The sequence below is a fragment of the Ammodytes marinus genome, assembly GCF_949987685.1.
Source record: "Ammodytes marinus genome assembly, chromosome: 22".
Taxonomy (NCBI): Eukaryota; Metazoa; Chordata; class Actinopteri; order Uranoscopiformes; family Ammodytidae; genus Ammodytes; species Ammodytes marinus.
The window spans coordinates 11,103,074-11,123,546 of NC_137226.1; the positions used below are offsets into that span (position 1 = coordinate 11,103,074).

Sequence of the window (20,473 nt, forward strand, 5' to 3'; positions counted from 1 at the left end):
AATCATGGTATTAAAGGTGCGTTTATTTTTTTCCTGCATTCAAAATACCAAACCAAAGGAGCTAAATATAATGTAGCCATCAAAGTCCATCATTTATGGCTACCAGTGTTTTATCTTTGGTGACAGGTCAAAATGTCCTGACATATTCCTGACTCTCTTAGTTTGTATTTGTTCAGGCAGAACAATTTACATCTTGTATGGTTTATATTTGCATATGGACTTGGATCCAACTTCAATGAGAAAAGGTCTAATCAGATAAGTGAAAACACCTGTTTGGATGGACAGTCGCAAGCTGCACAGCATTTCAGGCTGATTTGGCTAGCAGCTAAACATTTCGGCAGATGTGTGTCACCCAACATTCATTTCATTTGGGTGACATATTTCAAGCCACAGGGTGAATGCAAGTCCGATATCCAATCCTCTTCTCATTCTGTTTTTTTGTCCCAACTCCTGAGGGACATAACTGGACTGGGTCAATAGCTTGCAATAGTGTTGACTGGCTTATAGCTAATGATGGTTTGTATTAGGTATTGAGCAGGTTGTGTACAATGTGTTTATTGGAGTTTACCTACCAGTTGCTAGGGGACAGCTGCTGAGGTAGGCTACATAAGTTACAGTATATGGGGATATACAATAACCCAAACTGCTCAAAAATAGCTAACAAAAGAGAGCTGCAAAGTTGAACGTTAAGCTATTGGCAGCCGAACAACTTGATCTCCATTCCTGTTTTAATCTGGATGAAGCCATGTTTTCATGTTTGTTCACAGCGGAGTGTAGCTACTTTCTTATTGAGAGCACCAATGAATATCTATGGAGAAGTCACCGTATTCCCACTGAGGCGTTGTAGGCTGATACTGTGGGTCATTGGTGTATTAAACAAGTCCTATGGGTGGTAGGCTTTTGAGATGTGCCTGTGTTTGTGTTTGCTTGTGTCACAATGATCTCCAAGGTGAGAGAGAGAAGACAGTTTGATGCGTGTTTCGCACCCCAGTTTAACCACTCCCAGGCCATTTGTGTTCAAATTTAATCTTATCATATACTCTCTTATGAATGTCACTATTGGCTATGACAACATACACATCATTTTAAAAATAGAAACCAGTTAAGCACCTTCATGCATATTTGTTTATCTTTGCAACCAACCACACACAGACACACACACACACACACACACACACACACACACACACACACACACACACACACACACACACACACACACACACACACGTGTTGCCATAACAACTTTACTCATGTATAAACTGCAAAAGAAAGGACAGTGAAACATCTAATCAATGTAACATTATCTTAACAAGGAAGTGGGACCTAAAAAAAATGCTTTTGTGTGTACCAGGAACTGTTGTGTTTTTTTTTTGTTAGAAAGAAACTTCCAGGCACAGAGCCAATGTTATCATATAATCTATTGCTTCTGTCATTGGATTGTGTTTTCGAAGTGAACTTTGCTGAAACCAGTTTCTTAACTGAGATAAGACAAAGGTAAGCATGAATTAATAAGAAACCGCTGTGTACAGTTGACACAACCATGTCAGCGACATGACTCAATATGTCAATAGATCACAGAGATGTTTTCTTGGTATCCCGTGTCACGACCCCGCCCCTATTATCGCCATTATACCCATGATAATGAAAGGTCAACTAATTAAAAAGGAAGTAAAGATAAACATGTCCCACTTGTTTTACTTCTCTGTTAAAAGTGAAGTGGTCAAGTAAACAACATATTTTACCGAGATTCTCCTAATCTATTTGATAAGGAGAGCAAGTTTTTTTTTTTTTTTCTTTTACAAACACAATGTGAAAGAAGTTTGCTCTGAACTCTACTGCATAATCTGAATGGTATTTGCCAACAGTACAAATAAATGTACAGTAAAGAAATGAAGGACTGTCAGTCGTGCCACAGGAAAATGTCAGGTTTAATTAAAATTCTAAATCATACAGCCAACATTTAAAAAAAAAAAATCTAATTTGCCTAAACCTTTCATCTTACTAAAAGTAGTTTTTTTCTTCTTCTAATTGGTGAATGACGCAGCACAAGATCAAACATGATTAAAATACAGCAGAGTTATTCGACCATGGAAATTCTGTAAGATGTACAAAGGCATTCACTCGTTGCTCAGTAAACGCAAATGTTTAAGAACCTCCAATTTAGCTGCCAAGTTGCACAGAAAAAAAAACCACTAGAACTGCTAGGTCTCAATAGCACTGTACATGTTCAGTGCAGGTGAGCAGTTCTGATAGCTGGACATAGATTTGAACTAGGTTACTACACCGATGTTTGTTGTAAGTAAATGATAAGATATTGTACAGTATGTGTGCCAATTACTCCTAATATGGGCAGACCAGACATTGACATTATTCTTATTTTTAGAACAGAGTTATTTTTAGAGTTATGATTAGAACAAACACATTTTTTGTAATTATACAGAAATAAGTAAAGGGCGGCTCCAAACATTACCAGGTTGATTCTAGCACCAATTTAAAATGCTTCTGTGATATCTGTGCAAATCCATCAGCTGAAATGATGGTAAGTAAGCCACAAGTTTCCTATCCGTTAGTGCCATTTCTTTAGTCACAGTGCAGAGGCCTACTATCAAGCAAATTTGAGGGGTCAGAATATGCCCTACAGACACTCAGTCTAGGTTTATTTAGTGAATATTTAGCTAAAACTATATGGTTTAACAACATGTCTGTACTATATTCCTTTCAACTACACTTGATGAATGTATATAAACTAAATGTGCTTTCTTGGAGAAATGTTTTTGTGTCAGCTTTGGCACAGTGATAGGGTTCCCTGTCCGTCAACAGTAAAAAGTGCTTCGGAAATTAATTTGATTTGACTAGACTTGTTGCTACACGGAGCAATACCAGAGTTTTATGTTCGGCCATATTTATTTTATTATGTAACCATAAGGAAAAAAAATCTTGCTGTAAATTTAAGCAGTAACACAACATAAAAATCTATAATAGAACAAATGCAACATCTCTGACTGAGACCGTCATTAGTAGTAAAGGGTAAAATATTTGTATAATAACTATTTGCAAAACACTTCAGTGCTTCAAATATAAAAAGAGGAGCCCTATGGACACCGAGCCTTTGTTAGTTTGAATCTGGTTGAGTCAGTAAGGCACTCATGCAAAGTAACGTTTGGTTCATGTAAAATTCCCAGTAAAATCTCACTTGGCTCTTCGTATCCACTCGGCTACAGGTTCTTGCTACATATATTCCTGGGTTTATCTATTCTATAAGTTGCCATGCATTACTCAGGGGTTAACAGGCTGAGTGGAAATAGGGAGTTTGTTTTCAAATGTGATTTAAAAAATTTAAAAAATAAAAGAATTGATGCAGTTTGAGTATGAGATGCCAGTAATAGATGTTTTTTGACGAACAACCTCTAAAACATAAATCTTTTGAAACAAAACTATCGTCTTTGTAGCATGCAGACATGAGCTATTAGGCTACAGTCAAAGCATGCCGGGTGGTGCATAGGCAAATGACACAATCAATCCAACTCAAACGAGGACTGTCACAATGCGTACATGTATAAGATGGCAAATCTGCCCATATAATCCTTTTAAAAAACAGTATATTATATTCACACTTCCAAAGTCATGAAGACTTGAATAATATTAATATCACAACCATATTTTACATTAGATAGGTAAAAACAGCAGTAGGTTAGTTTACTTTAGTGTAGGATGGCCTAGAGGAAAGGTGGCCGACCAGCAACCATGAGGTCACTGGTTTGATCCCCGGCACCGAACAGGAGGGTGTTAGTTGTTAAAACAAGTAGTGGCTGGTATAACATCTACGGTGCCCACCATCTCTACCATTGTGTCCTTGAGCAACACACCTAACCCCAAACTGCTCCAGGGGCGCTGTACTACGGCTGACCCTGCGCTCTGACCCCCTCCGAAGTGTGGTACATTGAGAGGGCAGAGGGGATATGTGGAAAGGCAAATTTCAATGTAACAATTGCCTAATAATATTAACTTAACTTAAACAGGTGATATCTATATTTCAGGGTCCTTATAGTTGCATTTTTTCTCTTCTATTACTAGACCAAGACATTTCAGGCATTGAAGAGCTTACAGCTGGACATTGTCTAATCTGAATACTTGTAACAAATGTACGTAAGTAATCATACCATTAATTTGCTGAAAGAATTACCCGCACTAAATGTTTTCTCCCATATTCTACAAATATGTTGTCGTTATCATGCAACATCTTGCTGGCCATCTGTTCAAAGTCTCAAAGAAATGATCTTTAAGCTTAAGTGCGTAACTTCTGTTGCCCCCATCAGAAATTCAGAGTAATGACAACAACACTGTGTCAGTGCATTTACATGAGGTAAGTCTGACGCACATTAATTTTATTCTACTGTACTGCGTCAATGTTTCTGAGAAATACAGTGAGGTTTTTGTGGAGCTGATAGGCTTGATCAACTTTGTGTCAACAGATATGGCGATGGCTTGAATGAAACTGTCATTCATATAAAAAAAGTTACGCACTACAGCTTTAAATACTTCGATAAGTTGAAAAATGCAGAGTTGAAAGGTCAAACTGGTCTCTCATTTATTTGACTTCTTGCACTTTCACACAAATCAAATACATTTTTTATTGGACTCTGGCAGGTGCCCATTGACCTCTCCATTCTCCCTGCTCAAATCATCATCATCATCATCTCCATCTTTGGTGCAGTTCACTCTCAACATGACGTTGGACAGGACGTCCTGATACAGACTGAGGCAAAGCCAGCCCGGCAGGTAGAGCAGGGTGATGAGTCCCATGACGTTATACGGGTAATGTGAATAGTCCCAGGAGCAGGCGTCGAACTGCCTCAGGACCAGACCCCAGCAGAACTCCCAGATGTAGATGAAGCAGACGTAGATGGGCAGCCGCCTGCACGTGCCCCAACCTCGGCTGAAGTGCAGATGCATGTAGAGCTTCTCCACCACGAAGCTGCAGCTGCCGTACATCAGGAACGACCACAGGGACGTGTGGCCGCTCATCGTCCGGTCAGACTTCTCCACCAGGTTGAACACGGCCGTGAAAATGACCTCGTCCAGAAAGCCGTGCATGCCAAAGAACAAGAAACGCACCAAGCCCGGGAGCCCGTGAGGAGGAGGTAAAGGAGGCCCCCGACTGTGAACGTTGCCCTTCGATTCCGGGCCGGCTTTGCTCCGGGGTTGCCCTACTGCGTCAGGGGGGTAGGATGCCGAGTAGTGAAGCCTCGACATCCCCCGGTGAAACACCAGGGAGAAATACAGTGCCAGGAGGTAGTGCACTGCGAGCTGCGTGGCCGAAACCACCCTCACCTGCTCGCCGGTCAAAGTGTTTATGTTCCCGATTAGAATCTGCAGCCCGATGTAGACGGACGGGTAAAACACGAAATGAAACACCACGCGGCGACCTCTGAAGCACCTCTTCTGCGAGTAGATCTTCTCCAGCGCAAAGTGAGTCAGTGAGTGTATAATGCAAAGGTAGGGAGAGGAGAAGCCTACCAATTGAGGGTCCCGATGATTGAAAAGCCCTTGTATTGAAGAGAGCAGGACGTCCAGGGTCACGCCGTGCATGCCGTAGAAGTAAAGCCGCAACCATCGCGGCAGCTCCCGCTTCGACTCCGCCACCTCTCCGGATGTTTCTCGTTCGCGGGGCACCGGCGCAGTTTTTAGCCCACCAGGGGGGTCTGCTGAACGGCTGCGAGGACCGTTGTCTCGCGAGCAACTGGCCATGATCAAATCAATCACTCTCTTCTTCCTTCAGACGCACACTTCCTTAACATTGTTTTCTGTCATGTTCCGCAGCGGCCGCACACAGTGAAGGGAGCTGCTGCTTTCTGCAAGCATCTCCTGCTGCACTGTCTGTGCAGAGTAGTCTGGCATGACCACTTCCGCCAGCGTCTATTCGCTTGCGTCGAAAAGCTACGCAGCCCCCGGTTGCTGGCTTTCCCCTATTGTGATCCCCCTCAAATTCGGAAACAATTCGCTCAGTCAACCCGTGTGCTTATGTGCAGCGCTCTCTCTCTCTCTCACACACACACACACACACACACAGGGTGTGAGAAGTCACATTACTGTAGACAGATATAAAGTGTGGCGATACTTCGGGATAATAATATTGGCGGCGGCGGTCCGGGATGCATCCTAGCTTAGCCTAGCTGTCCAACTTCATTGTACAACTACCCCCGGGCAGAAATACCCTCATAAACTCTGGAAAATGAAGCGTGGGGGTTTGAATTGAGCACCGGACCTTATAACCAGCTAGATTAAGATCCGCCGTTCCCTTTCTTTGGTGAATTAGGGACTATGCAGCGGTGTTTTAGCGACGGGGAAAGATTCCAACGGCTTCCACTATCACCTAGCAACTCTTACGGCTACTTGCTGCAGTTGGTGTAGCGCTCACAACGTCAAAGCCCTGTTCTGCCTGTAAACAGACGGACTACGGCTCTGACTACAGCGATAGGAGGTGGTGACATAAGTTCTCGAATGCTAAAAATTCTACTCGACCGCCGTAGCCGTCCTCTCAACCGCCGATGATAATGTTACCAGAGATAACACTACGTGGGTGGCTAGTTAACTCCGGTTAAGTTATCCCGTGAGCTCCTCGGGGGCTAAAGTGTATGGTGTCTTGACATGCTGGTTAGAAAGCAACACACTATGTATATTCCTTTTGTCTTTAATAGTTTTTGTGTGGCGTTTGCGGGTTTAGCCATTTCTCTGACAGTCTCTGGACGTAAAGACGTTCCATCAAAATAAGTCCCCCCCCGGCACTATTTTGCAGGACACCGCTGCTGCTTCCCGGGGTTAGCCCCGCCCTAGATGATTGTGATTGGTTTAAACAAATACAAACAGGCTAGCCCAGTTTCCCCGGTTTCCCCATCCGAATAGACGGCTCTAAACAGAGTGCTTCCAGACCCTACTACTTGCTGTAGTTTGGTCTGGCTTTGCGAGACTAGTGCAGAGTGACTGCTGCGTTCACGTGCTCCCTGAAAAAAAGAAGAAAGCTTGAGATGCTCAACCATGCCTTGTGAGGTGTTTTCTTTGTAAACTTGTATGCCTGAACAACAGTTTATCTGTTTACAATTAGTGTTTAGGGCTAAATGTCAAACTGTTTAATGCATTTCCCTCTTCACAAAAGATTTGAAGGGCCTATTTTAAAATGTGACATGTTTGCATCCATGGTTAGCATACTAGCTAGCATTCTTCTTTCTCCCTAAATGTGTTGCACGTTTGAGATGATAATTATGCTGGTTATGTGCATGTCCATCAGTCCTCGTGAATTGGGCACAATGCAAACACTAGGCTATACAGACCAACCCATAAAACAAACAATAATAGCAGGCTACAGTAGCCAAACCTTTTTAGCTGTTGTTCTCTTTTTCAATCCAATATATTTAAGAATTAGAATAGGCTTCATTAACATATGCCCATTAAAGGACGTTTTTACATAAATAAGTCAATATAACATTATGATAAGCATAGCCTACATTTTAACAAATAATTCATAGTGTAGCCTATACTACCACCTCTTTCACTTCTTAAATGTCATCTCATCATTTTGAATATGATAAAAGCTCAATGTACAAAACCCTAAGCTTACTGCTGATATAAAAAGTAAATTGGCCATGGTAAACTTAACAGCTAGCCTATTTAAAGTAGGTCAAGTAGTTGAGATGTGTCTATTCTACTGTTCAATGCCATCTTTGTGATGTATAATCCAGTGCCACAGAATTGGTCATGCAAACGCTTGTTGGCTGCGCACTTGATTGTCATTTTCATAGTTGTTGTAACTGTGAAGGCAAATGTATTTGTAACCATCGTATTGATCTGTTTTTTTATATGTATATCACATCACAACACATGTGCATTTCCTCTAAGAAATGTGCTGACAACAGTTGCTTAAACTAATGTAAGGTTTATTGTGGCTGACCACAATAAACCACAATGACCACAATAAACCCCTGAGACCTGTTTGACCATTTGCTAGTTGACATCTGTTAGTTGACACCCCTGTTGTTGAACGGGGCCTTTAAAATCCCTGTCTGACCAAAAGATAGGGTCAGTCCCGTCGGGGGCTGACCATGCAGGTTGGAAACTTTACTCTGTAACTCTGTTTTTTTATCTACTTTTATTAAATAGTTTATATTGAGAAGTTTCAGTTCATTTATTCCCACAAGGTTTAACTGATTAAAAACTTCCATGACAGTAACATCGTTTCCAAATGACCGATAGCACCTGAAGGCAGCATTAAAGGGAAGCTGATGGAGGGGGCTGTACTACTGTATAACCGCGGTGGAGACACAGGACGCCTTGGATCTGACGCGGTTCATAATTGAGCTCACATCCCCCTGCGACGTCCTGGCTGACACTGTTTAATTAAAAGTCATTTATGATAATTACAGAAGATAACTCTACTGTTATGATCTAGACTAATATTGCTTCTCGCTAAACTTTGTAGCCCTACTCAAAACGCGATTAACTAATCCATCATCTTAGGCATTTACAAATCACCCATCCACTAAAAGATGTAACAAATATACAGCCATTATCATTTGTTCGAGTTTGATCGGAGTGACGGTTTTGCAATAGGTGAAATGAGGAAATGAAAATCCAATTAATCCAGCGTGAAGTGGATGCAGCCCAGTCATGGTATCTCTGCTTCCGCTTGTGGTTTCCTGTCTATACCACCTTGCATCATCATCAACAGAGTTCACACACACACACACGCACGCACGCACGCACGCACGCACGCACACACACACACACACACACACACACACACACACACACACACACACACACACACACACACACACACACACACACACACACACACACACACACACACACAGACAGACAGACAGACAAAACAAGCATTAAACTATATTTGATGTGAATAATGCAACTATCCATAAGAGACCATTGTTTTGATCAGCTATTCTTCCAGCAGGACTGTACCCAAGTTACTGAACATATAATAGACACTGAACAACCACAGTTATCTTAATTATAACCAAGTATTCTTATTAAAGAGCTATAGTAACACAAGTATTTCTAATAGAGTATTGAAATTGCTTTTTAGAACCAAGCCGAATAGAGAGCAGTGGAGGAGCAGCAGCAGGCTACTTCACACACAGTGCAAACAAAAAGCCTACATTGTACAGTGTGATCCTAAACCGATGAGAAGGCATGCAGTGTAACTGGATGCCCACATGGGGGCACTACTGAGAGCTTGACCAAAAATAGAGTGATACTGTAGACAAGGTTCATTTTAAAGTGTAAGATTGGTGTTGAGCGTGTGCATATTTCACATATTAGTTTGTGTTCGCATTCTGTGTGAGTTTTTCAGTGCGTGATTTTGTGTGCCTTTGTGAAAGTTCCTGTCTGTGTGCTGCTGCTGTCTGTGTGTGTATGGGAGTGTGAATGGAGAAGCATATCGTGTGTGTGTGTGTGTGTGTGTGCGAGCACGCACGTGTGTGAGTGTGTGCGTGCATGCGTACGCGCGTGTGTCCTCTAAGCGGAAATAGAGATGTCTGTGGTCTTTCTGGCCCATAGAGATAACAGTGTGTCTCTGCATGGTTTAAAACTATTACAGAATCTCTTTACCACAGAGCAGTGGACTCCAGCCTGAACTCGCTCAGACGTGGCTGGGGACTTGCACAGCTCATTCAGAGAGGAGCAGGCAGGACACATTTTCAAATACTTTCTGTCTTTAACAGATATATACATTTCACTCAACCTTCACAAAGTGCCATTCTGCGGGTAATAGCGATAATTTTTTTTGGTCTGTTATGTCGACAATAGCCTTTGAACATCAATAATTTATTAAACCATTTATGGGAAGTCGCAATGCAATTACTATGAAATATATAAACTAGATTATCACTGATATAAACAGTCTTGAAGCATCTAAATGGCCGTGGATATTGAGTAATAGAGCTGTACGCTGTAGAGAATACATGAAATAGAATGTGGAATTTAAAAAAGATGCTAATTGTTCGAGGCTAAAAGGACACTTAGCATTACTTGGTCATTGCTTTCATATTGTCATTGCTATAACAATTGATCTTAAAGGCCTACTTCACCGGTTTGAATATGAAGGTGAATTGAATTCTGAGATCCTATGTAGTATAAATGTGCAAAAAAAATTAAAATCGGTTCATCCTAGCCTGAGAAAAGGCAGAAAGAGTGTTTTTTTTAACCCTATATTTCTCCTTCTCGTGACATCACAGAAAGAGAAATATAGGGTTAAAAAAAACATACTTGTAAATATTACTGTGATGTCACAGTAAAAGACATCACAGTAATATTTACAAAGTAAGTTTTTTTTTTTTAACCCTATATTTCTCTTTCTGTGATGTCACGAGAAGGCCTTCTCGTGACATCTGTGATGTCACGAGAAGGCCTTTTCTCAGGCTAGGATGAACCGATTTCAATTTTTTTCGCACATTTATACTACATAGGATCTCAGAATTCAATACACCTTCATATTCAAACCGGTGAAGTAGGCCTTTAAGCTACATTTAGGGTAATGTGATACTATGATACAAGAACAGTGAGTAAAACGTGTGTAAAATGAAATGGACACAAATGACCAACATTTTAATGATAATTTGATTAGTCAGAAGGCTCAGAAGATGTTGATTTTGCACTTACACATACGTTTACAATACTTTTACTGCAAGCTGTTTGAATAGGGGTTAATTTCACATATTCTATCAAAAGTTGAGTGTCTATATTATAAAGCATGTTTTTTCAATAGTACATGTAATTAAAAGGCACAGTATTGTATGACTCCGTATTAATTGGACAGAAATAACTAGTTTTCTCATGGATAAAGATATGCAGTCAGACCGCTTCACTGAGCACCTAAACTGAGCCAGCATGCAAGAGAGATATGAGGTCAGCACTGCCTCATGTATTGGATTCCTTTGTATCATTGTGCTATTTCACACTTTAATTTCCGTTATCAGAGGACACAGAGAACCCAACGAAATCTCCATTATGTCACGAGAAGAAAGCTGGAGTAAAATTAGAAAAATATTGTAATGCAAAAAAAGTGTTTTGCAGAGCTGTTAATTATCTCTTGGTGTCGCCAAAGTTATTTTGCAACCTCTTGGGCGGCGGTGACAGAAACTAATCCTGCCCTTATGTCTCATTACTGGCTTTTGTTCAAAGACTTCCAGACTTGATGTCGCACTGAGACGTACATTATTGTGAAGCACGCAAACCGTGGAATATTAACTGAATAGAAGTCCAACAATGAAGCTTGCTAATTTCCCCTGGGTAGCAGATACCATTGTCTGTCTTTATGTACTGACACACTGTCTGTCTTTGCGTCACCAAAACAAATTCATGTAGATTAAAAAGACTGAGATGACTGATCTTGATATTTCATGCAAACCATTGTCTCCCTGTACTAGGAAATGTGTCCTTCAGTGAAACATCTGCTCGTGGGAGAGTAAGGAGTCTCCATATTCATCATCAGACACCGTAGACCTTTACTTAACGTCCCACAGACAGCCGCTGCTTTGTTCTCCTTGTCTCCCTGGTTATGTTTTGTGCATTTTTAAAGGTGGAGTCAGTAATTCTGGAAAATGCTTGTTGTCAGAATCACTTTTTGGCAAAATCCGTGAATATCTCATCACAATCCCCTGTGCTTGTGCTGAAAAAAAAATCTGGTGTTAAATACGCAGCCTATGCTCTGTAAATGCATTATGTTGCTATGTTAAATACACTACGGTTCCTGGTTGTAGAGCAAAGGATATAAGAATATAAGAATATAACATCCCATACACCTCCATAACTATGAACTGGACTTTGCTTCGCTGTGCACACACTCACACTCAACAACCCTACCAACATCAGATGTAGCCTATATATTTATTTATTTATTGCACCAAGCACTTTATGGGTTATGGGGAGTCTATGGGGTATTTATGACATATAGGAGTTACCATGTGTCAAATACTGGGTGATTGATTGATTGATTCATGGAGATCAGATTAATTATGTAAATGTAAATTGGTGGACAACTAAAACGTTATGCCTGTTTGTGTTGCTCTGACAACGTTTCGTTGTTACCTGTAACAATGACAAAATACAACTGAACTGAACTGATCCAATCTACACTTTATTAAAATATTTTACCAGTTTTGTGTTGCTTCAAAACAAGTGTCTCCTCCGGCTCAAACACTAGATGGCAGCAGGGTGACACAGTCTCCCATGGCTTGGGTGGGCCCATCTAGTTTGGATATTCATTCACAGAAACATAGTAACACTGTTTTGCATGGAGTGCATGTTAATACAAAGCGGCTATACAGTATATGTGTTCGTCGATGAGGGCCAACGTGGCAAATCCAAAAGACATACTTCAAATGTGTGGCCTGAATAGCCACAATACATTATTATGTATACTCTATGTAGTGTACTGTGGCCCTGCACTCCTTTATACTCATCGCAGCATGCTGATTCAAACCTTGAACAATGGGGGGTTGAAGCTTATTCTACTGCTGCTGGTGCCATTGTATGCAACTTAACGCTCGGAATTTGGATATGTTGATTTGGTTACTGAAAGGTACACCCGTATGCTTAAGGCTCTTGGCAAATTCACAGGTGGGGGGGCTCTTGTAAATGTACAAAACAGATATATCACATTAGGTGTTCGACAGCCCTCTTGTCGATTTGTCCACCAAACACATTTTCTCATCAGACAGTGTGTGTACTGTTATCCTACGGCTTTCCAATGGCTGCAACATGAAGCTATTTGATGTTTGAGTGATGTGACGCTTGACCGAGCCCCGCAGGAAATGAACGTGTATCTGCAGCAGCCGTGCACTTAAAATGAGAACCCTTCTGAAAATGTAATTTCAGAAGCCATTTCCTCCAATTTGAGCCATTATTGAATGGACCACTGGCCCCCCTGTGCTCTCCCATTTTGTCTCATATGGTCAGGCTGGGTGTAGGGAAGCATGTGTCTGTGTGTATGTGTGTGTGTTTGTGTGCGTGCGTGTGCCTAGAAGCTCCTGCTGTGTCTTGCTTCACTGTATTTTGCAACAATCTTCCCATGTAGCTTGTTTGATAGCATAATTTCTTCAAAGCTAGTGAGCCTGTTGCATACATGAGAGCATCTGCATGTGTGTCATCATGTGTGATGAAGACGTGCCCTCTCTGGAGTATGGGAGGATGAAAAAAGAGGGGGGGGAAGGATGGAGAGAGGATAAAGATCAGTCTTTTTAACCCCCCCGATAGGAGCTTTGCACTCTTCCCTTGGAGTAGTTCAGGCTCTCGTCATTTGCAGCTTTCCTCTGGCTCATTAGGAATTCTGTGCAACCCCCCCCCCCCAGTAGACCCTCTGGTGCTCACCCTGTCACCTGGCAACACAACACCTTGGCTTACCTTGGCCTCACCTTGCCTTACCCCTTTTCTACTCTCCTCTAAAAGAACTCTCTCCTCTCCTCCACTCCTGATATTATAATTCATTCAACACATATCCGCCCCGTCCAACGATACTTTGAGATATATTGTATTCATTTAATACTACTCAGACAATGCAACTGTTGGACTCTCTCGCCCTTTTTTTCTTCTTTCATTTATTCGTTCACATTTTAACTTCTCTCTCTCTCTCTCTCTCTCTCTCTCTCTCTGACACTCTCCTGTGTAATTCCCGGAGGATCTGCTAGTATAATTAATCTGTGCCTTTCGCCAGCTCTCTTCACCCATCTCATTCTCTCCTCTCCTGCTCTCTCGTTTCATCCGCACACTCCTCTAACCCGCGGTGACTTTGTGACCCCTAATTTTAACCTTGTCATCTTAAATAACCCTCTCACCACCACCTCCTGCTCTGTTCTACATGTCTTCAACCTCACCCTAACCTTCATTTCTTCCCTTTTTTCACCTCTTAACACCCCCCCCCCGCCCCCACTACATAAGTTTGTATTGTCTTCAGTTATAAAATGCCCCCCCCCCCCTTTTTTATTATCAGACTCTTCAACGTCTATCTTCCACTACTTAAAGTAGGAACAAGTTATTTTTTAAATATTTTTTTAAATATTTTTATATTAAAGGTATAGTGCGTAATAACTACAACACTGTCAGCGCATCTAGGTACGCCTTCGGTGATCGCATGGATTTGATTCCTTCTGCTGTTGGTCCAGGTTTTTTCTTCGCAGTAGAATCAACAACTGAAACATTTCTTGGGCGCTCCGTGGGATTTTTCTGAAGTCTTGTGCCAGTGTCGGGGGCTGACCAATTTGTAAACCTATTGGTTACTCCCTTTTTTCATGACATTGAAACCCCCTCTCTTTTTTATAGTTTTTTAATTTTTCAATCAATATTGAAAAACCCTACATAGCATACATGCATCAACCATTCAATGTTACATTATTTGATTATCTCTTTATACAATAGTTTTCATTGTGTCAGAATGGCAGAGTCCAACATTCCTTTGCCGGTTTCAAATTTCCTTTACACTCTCTTGAGGGATTCACAGGAAACGAGGCATGCAAGACAGGGATTTCACTTTAATGGTATTTGTTAACATCCACTCTCCCAGACCATATTGGAGTTATATTAAGTTACTTGGCTCACATTGAAAGCATTCAACTGGCGAAACCTTGGGTGGCTTTTATTGTGAAGCAGTAACAGGAGACTTGACATGTCACAGACGTTAATGCTCACCACCATTACTAATCAGAGATGCTTTAACGAAACAACACAGGTGTTTCAACGAGGACTATATGATAATGCTTATGACTTATATCATTAAATGACCATAACCTCTCTTTACTGTAAGGGTAATGCACCATGGAGTATTTGAGATGTATATAATTTGTTTACGTTGAAGGCTTATTCCAAAAGAAACGCAACTTTGCATACCTCATATAACCTCCCAGCTCACTTCAAATATGTCGCCTTTTTTCCTTGTGTCCAAAACCCCATTTAACCGTTTGACTTGTGCCTTCCACTTCTGTCAGATACTTTTGATAGTCTTAATCCTCCACACCTGAATGACCCACATTCTAGTCCCTCCGTCCGTACAGTCTTGTCAACTCACTCTGACAATTACAAGTCTTTTGTTCCCCTCTTTTGCCCTTTGCTCATCCCCATTACTTTCCCTCAAATCCCCTTCCCTTTATCTCCTCTCCTCATATTAAATCAGCTCAGAGCCAAAACCCAGTTAGCTAACTCAGTCCAACATTTCCAGATGCCCTCTCTGTGTACCTGTTGCCAGACAGTCTCTGTCATCTTTCTGCCTCAAGCCTTTGTATGTGGGCCTTCTCCACCTCTATTTATGCATCTTCCTCTCATTCTCTCTCTCTTTCTCTCTCCGTCTAGACAGTCGGGGCAGCAGCAGCAGAGGACGGAATGATTTAATCTAACTCGCCTGGGGTTGGTTGGTTCTCCGGTGACAAAAAGTGTGTGCTTCATGGCAGGACTTCTTCCATTGAAATGGGTGGAATAAAGTAAGGTATACAATAAACAGTATATGAATTGTACATACACTATCAAATTGTATATAGTTAGATGGGAGCATTCAACGGTACAAAGGTTTAAGGGAAGTGAATTAGTAAACATAAATGATTGAGCTGTGGAGAAGGGGTAGGATAAAATAGGTTAAAAAGTGTATACTTCTTCTTACTCCTTCTCAGGCATGTCAATGTTGAATGGAATATGGGCTACATTATGTTGTAACTTGCTTTTTATTTTGCTTATTTGTGCACCGATTCATTCAAGGTAAATAGACAGACAAACAGACAGAGACAGACAGACAGACAGACAGACAGACAGACAGACAGACAGACAGACAGACAGACAGACAGACAGACAGACAGACAGACAGACAGACAGACAGACAGACAGACAGACAGACAGACAGACAGACAGACAGACAGACAGACAGACAAACAGAGACAGACAGACAGACAGACATTGGTTGTGAGCCTTTTTTGCATCCCCTCCATGTTGTTTACAATCCTCTCTACGTCCCAAGAGGGGGGTCTGGGGAGATTGTAGCCATGGGATACCAACACTCCATGAATGCACGTGTGTCATATTCTGATTGGTCCAGGCTGCCACCAGCAAGGGACTTCTAGTGATGTGGGCATGGATCATTGATGATAGTCTCTTTTGTCTCTTTGTGTACTCTCTCCCCCCCCCCCCCCCCTCACCACCCCACCCCAGACAGTTTTTCCCAATCTGTCCGTTTTTTCTCCATCCACTTGCGGACAGCTAGAGACAGATAGGCAGAGGCAGTGTGACGAGGCGAGAGAGAGAGAATACTGTTGAGAGGGAAATGGAGAGCGTTTTAGAAGAAGCAGAAAATCAATAGTTATCTCTGGGATTGGGTGATGTGTAGACATCCGATGAAAGCAGCGTCGTTTTTTGTCTATTAACTGTGGCTCCCGGAAGCAAATGGGGAAAAAGCAGCAGGTGGTCTGTCCTTTGGACCTTGGCTTTACCTGACCTTTGACCTTTATTATTATTTTAGAGTTCATATGTGGATTTCAATCTGGTGTTTCCACATTCATCACAATGTCATTGCTCTAGTTGCTGGTGGCAGGTCAAATGAATTGGAAACTCGACATTGATAGTTTGAATGTGTCCTGGCAACTGGCATCCTGTCTGGGGTTCCCCTGTATCTCACCCAATGCATGCTGGGATTGACTCACAACCATAAACATGATAGTGTTAAAGAAGATGCGTGTCAATGTTGAAATTATATCCTGGTTTACGGATAACATCCAACATTTTTCACATAAATATATGTTTTGCTTGTATAATGCCAATTCCAGTATTACTGTAGAACATGAAAACCAAACTAAACCTAGTTCATGTAACCTTTATTGCTGTTCAAAACACCTTCTCCACTGAGTTTCTTCAGAGTAAATGGAAGTTCTGGGGAGTTAGCAACACTCAGCACTGACTGCAGAAGAAAAAAAAAACATGTCAAAGTGCCAAATACAGAAATAGTGTTTGACATGTGGTCTCAGGAAAGCACAGTACGATGGCTGCACAGCAGTGGCCACTCAACACTAAAGAATGAGAAAGAACTTTTTGTTTCTCTAGGAGCTGTTGAAATAATAATTTATTTGTATTACAATATTATCGATAATTCCCAGGCAAACATTTTGGAATATATCTAACACATATGGAAAGAAATATCTCCCATTAGAAATATGGCAATTTTCATTATCCACACCAAGCGAAAGGTATACATTACATTCTCCCTGTCTAAAACCTATATTCTTAGCACTACTTGCGTCTTTGATGAGCATAACACCTGCTTGGATATGGAAATAAAGTCACAGTGTTCAACTTGATGATGTCAAAAAGCTTGCACAACACTGAAATAAAGTCGCTGTGCTTGATGAAGACGTATGTCAAGATGTGCCTTTGCCTTCTTGATGGAAGAATTCAACAAGGAAACAAACAAAGACACAACCTTTCCCCCTAATGAGGTCCCATGGCGGGCTGTTCACACGGGTTCACAAAAGGAACTCTCTTGTGGATTTTCCTGAATGTTTCACCCTGAAACTTGAATGTTTTACATTTGTATTTGTGTTGCAGGAAATAGCTTTGAAGTGGGTTAGGAACGGGTCGTGCTGCTTAATGTTGATAATGAATATGTTTTTATAATGTTAGATGTTTTAGGTTTAGTACCGCGGCAGGCCAATGGTTGTGTGTCTGTTTCTTAATGTACAAATCACAAAATTGATGATTTGTCACCAGAACAGCTTTCCTTTTTACAAAAAATCTGCATCAAACTAGTATTTTCCCCAATTCGGGTAAAGCGAATTGACAGAAAATGAAATGATTTCCTTGTACCATGCAGACCGTCCTCTTATACAGTACGTCTCCTAACAGGTGATTTCCTGAAGGAAGGACTCTATTAGTAATCAACGTAACACATTTCTTACATTACCATCCCTGAGGAATGATGTGTATGCCTTGTGCTTGCTTATGAGAACAATACTCACTTCCTAATTTGTCTCCATATCCCTCTGCCTTCAGACATTGTTCTTTCTTCAATTTAGCTTTCCTCCTAACATCTCTCTCTCTCTCTCTCTCTCTCTCCTTCAGTCTTTTCCTCTCAACTACTCCTCTCTATTCATCTCTCCCTTTCATTCTTGCCCTCTTCCCCTCTCTTGCTGCTTTTTAAATGTGCCCCCACTTTGTATTTTCAGTTCAGCTATGAAAGTCTGCCCCTCCTACCTTAAAGTGACTGCTCCCTGCAGTGCTGCTTGAATGTTGAAGAGGATGCACACACGCTGCATGCTCTGGTCATATTTGCATACAATTTGTATGGAGGTGGTCACATTTCATGCATTTCCCTTCAACCATTCTCAGTTCCACACTATTTATAAAGGAGGGGTTGGTGAACGGCCAACATAAACACATACTTGAGAAAGTATATTTCAGCTTTAAATGACCTTACTTAGAGGATACTATTTGATAATGTGTTTGACCTGTGACCTTGGATTCAAGGTTACAATAAACTGACAACCCAACACACCATATTTCAATCTACCTCATCTGCTCAAAACTCTATATTTTCACATTTGATCCTGTTCAGCATTTAAATAATGCAAAGCCTTGTCACAGTTGAAAGTAAGCAGAATAATATTTGAGTGGAACAATGACATATACTTCAATTTAACCGCCACTCTAGACTGACACGTTTGTTTCTGAAGAGCAAAATATGCTCCAGGAACACATAAAGAAACCAGGTTTCCTGAGAAGTGTCATTCAAATATCAACTATTGTTAGTGCAGATCTGTTTTTATTAGAGGTGGGCATAGATTATTTTTTTAAATCTAGATTAATCTCATTGAATTTTGGAATTAATCTAGATTAATCTAGATTAAAATGGCTCATTTGAATTCATTCATAATATGTGTGTGCTCCCTAAATAATGACTCAAAGTAGGCCTAAGTCTTTGAGAACGTGTTTCTCAAGTCAGGTGGCGCATCAGACCAGGGGCTCATCTCCTGTTTCCAACATGCATCACAAACTGCTTGAGGAAGCTGTTCTACTAAGATAATTGGTGATGAATGAATGTTCAACAAGATGTTACTTAGTAACGCGTTACCGGCATCGGACCTCTTTTTTCAGTAACGAGTAATCTAACGCGTTACTATCTCCAAACCAGTAATCAGATTAAAGTTACTCATCAAAGTCACTGTGCGTTACTTTTTCTGTCATTTTCCTTAGTGAAACATTTTACATAACTGCACAAATGACTGCGATTGCGATTTTATGTAAATAAATGTGCGCGCATGTGTCTCTAAACGCTCCAACTGCTCCAACCGCTCCTCTCGTCTTTTTGGTAGCGGCCCTCGTCTCTGACATGCAGCGTGTGTGTGTGCCTGTGTCTGTGTCTGTGTGTGTGTGTGCAGCAGCATTACGGCCGAGTCTAAGCTGAACTGTGGCGCAAAACAAAGTTTTCCTCCCGATGAAATATAGCGTCTGCTATGGGGATATTTAGGATTCGGGTACGGTGACGTTGACGTTGAAGAGATAGAAGTGCTTAAAACTTGGAAACTTATAGTCACGTGGCGACCGGTGGCCACACACACCCACCCTGCGTTCCAATACCCGATTGTGTCGTGGGCAAGTGATGGAGAGAGAGAGCGGCGGGTGTGTGAGAGAAGCTTCGCTCCTGCAATAAAGGCTCCTCAAGTGTCAACAACGGCCCCCGGCTATTATTACCCGACCAGAGAACACACGGAAGGGGGTTCACCCCGACGGCGAACAGCCATCGGCCCTGGAGGGAACCATCTCCCCTGAGCCGAACAGGAGGTGGAATAAGAGATTAACGGCGATATTTTTTTTTATCGCCGATAAGAGTCTGGCGTTAACGCAGCACGTTAACGCCGATAACGGCCCACCACTAGTTTTTATACAAGTCAATGTATTGTAATGCAAAAAAGAAATTCCTATGAATGAGAAAAACCATTTGCACCCTAAGCTTCTGCAAAAACAAAATTCCCAAAATCTAAATATCTAGATTTGATTTCTATGAGTGATAATGAACCCATCAAATGGAGCGCTTCATTGACAATGAGATTAGTAGAGTGATTACTCAGCTCCAACTGGTTTAAAATGTCAAACCTGAGTATGTGCACTGTGCATTTGAAATTTCCAAACAACAGTAAAAGTGGCTGGCCCATGGCAACCACCACTCCTGCTACTACTACTACTACTACTACTAGCCTACTACTCTACCCTTTTGTTCATGCACATTACACTCATTGTTCTCATACTTCTGACAGTATACTACCATGTTCAAATGGTTGAATGGCCCATTTACAGTATAACTCATTTCTTTTTTGGTTTGCGTGTGGAAGCTACACCAGATTTCAAAATTACGTTTTTACAAGAGAAAATATGAATTTAGAACCCCTTTACAGCAAGCAACTGATGTAGCCGGCAAGACTGTCAGCAAGAGCACGAT

At 41.4% G+C, this 20,473-nt stretch overlaps 1 protein-coding gene across 1 annotated transcript; it reads right to left on the minus strand.

Annotated features, from left to right (window-relative positions):
• Window positions 1-1,913: 1,913 nt before the first annotated feature.
• Window positions 1,914-5,840, minus strand: tmem229a (transmembrane protein 229A). Its single transcript, XM_080050729.1, has one exon. It carries the CDS (start codon window positions 5,749-5,751, stop codon window positions 4,621-4,623), a length of 1,131 nt encoding a protein of 376 aa, XP_079906855.1. The 5' UTR covers window positions 5,752-5,840; the 3' UTR covers window positions 1,914-4,620.
• Window positions 5,841-20,473: the final 14,633 nt, after the last annotated feature.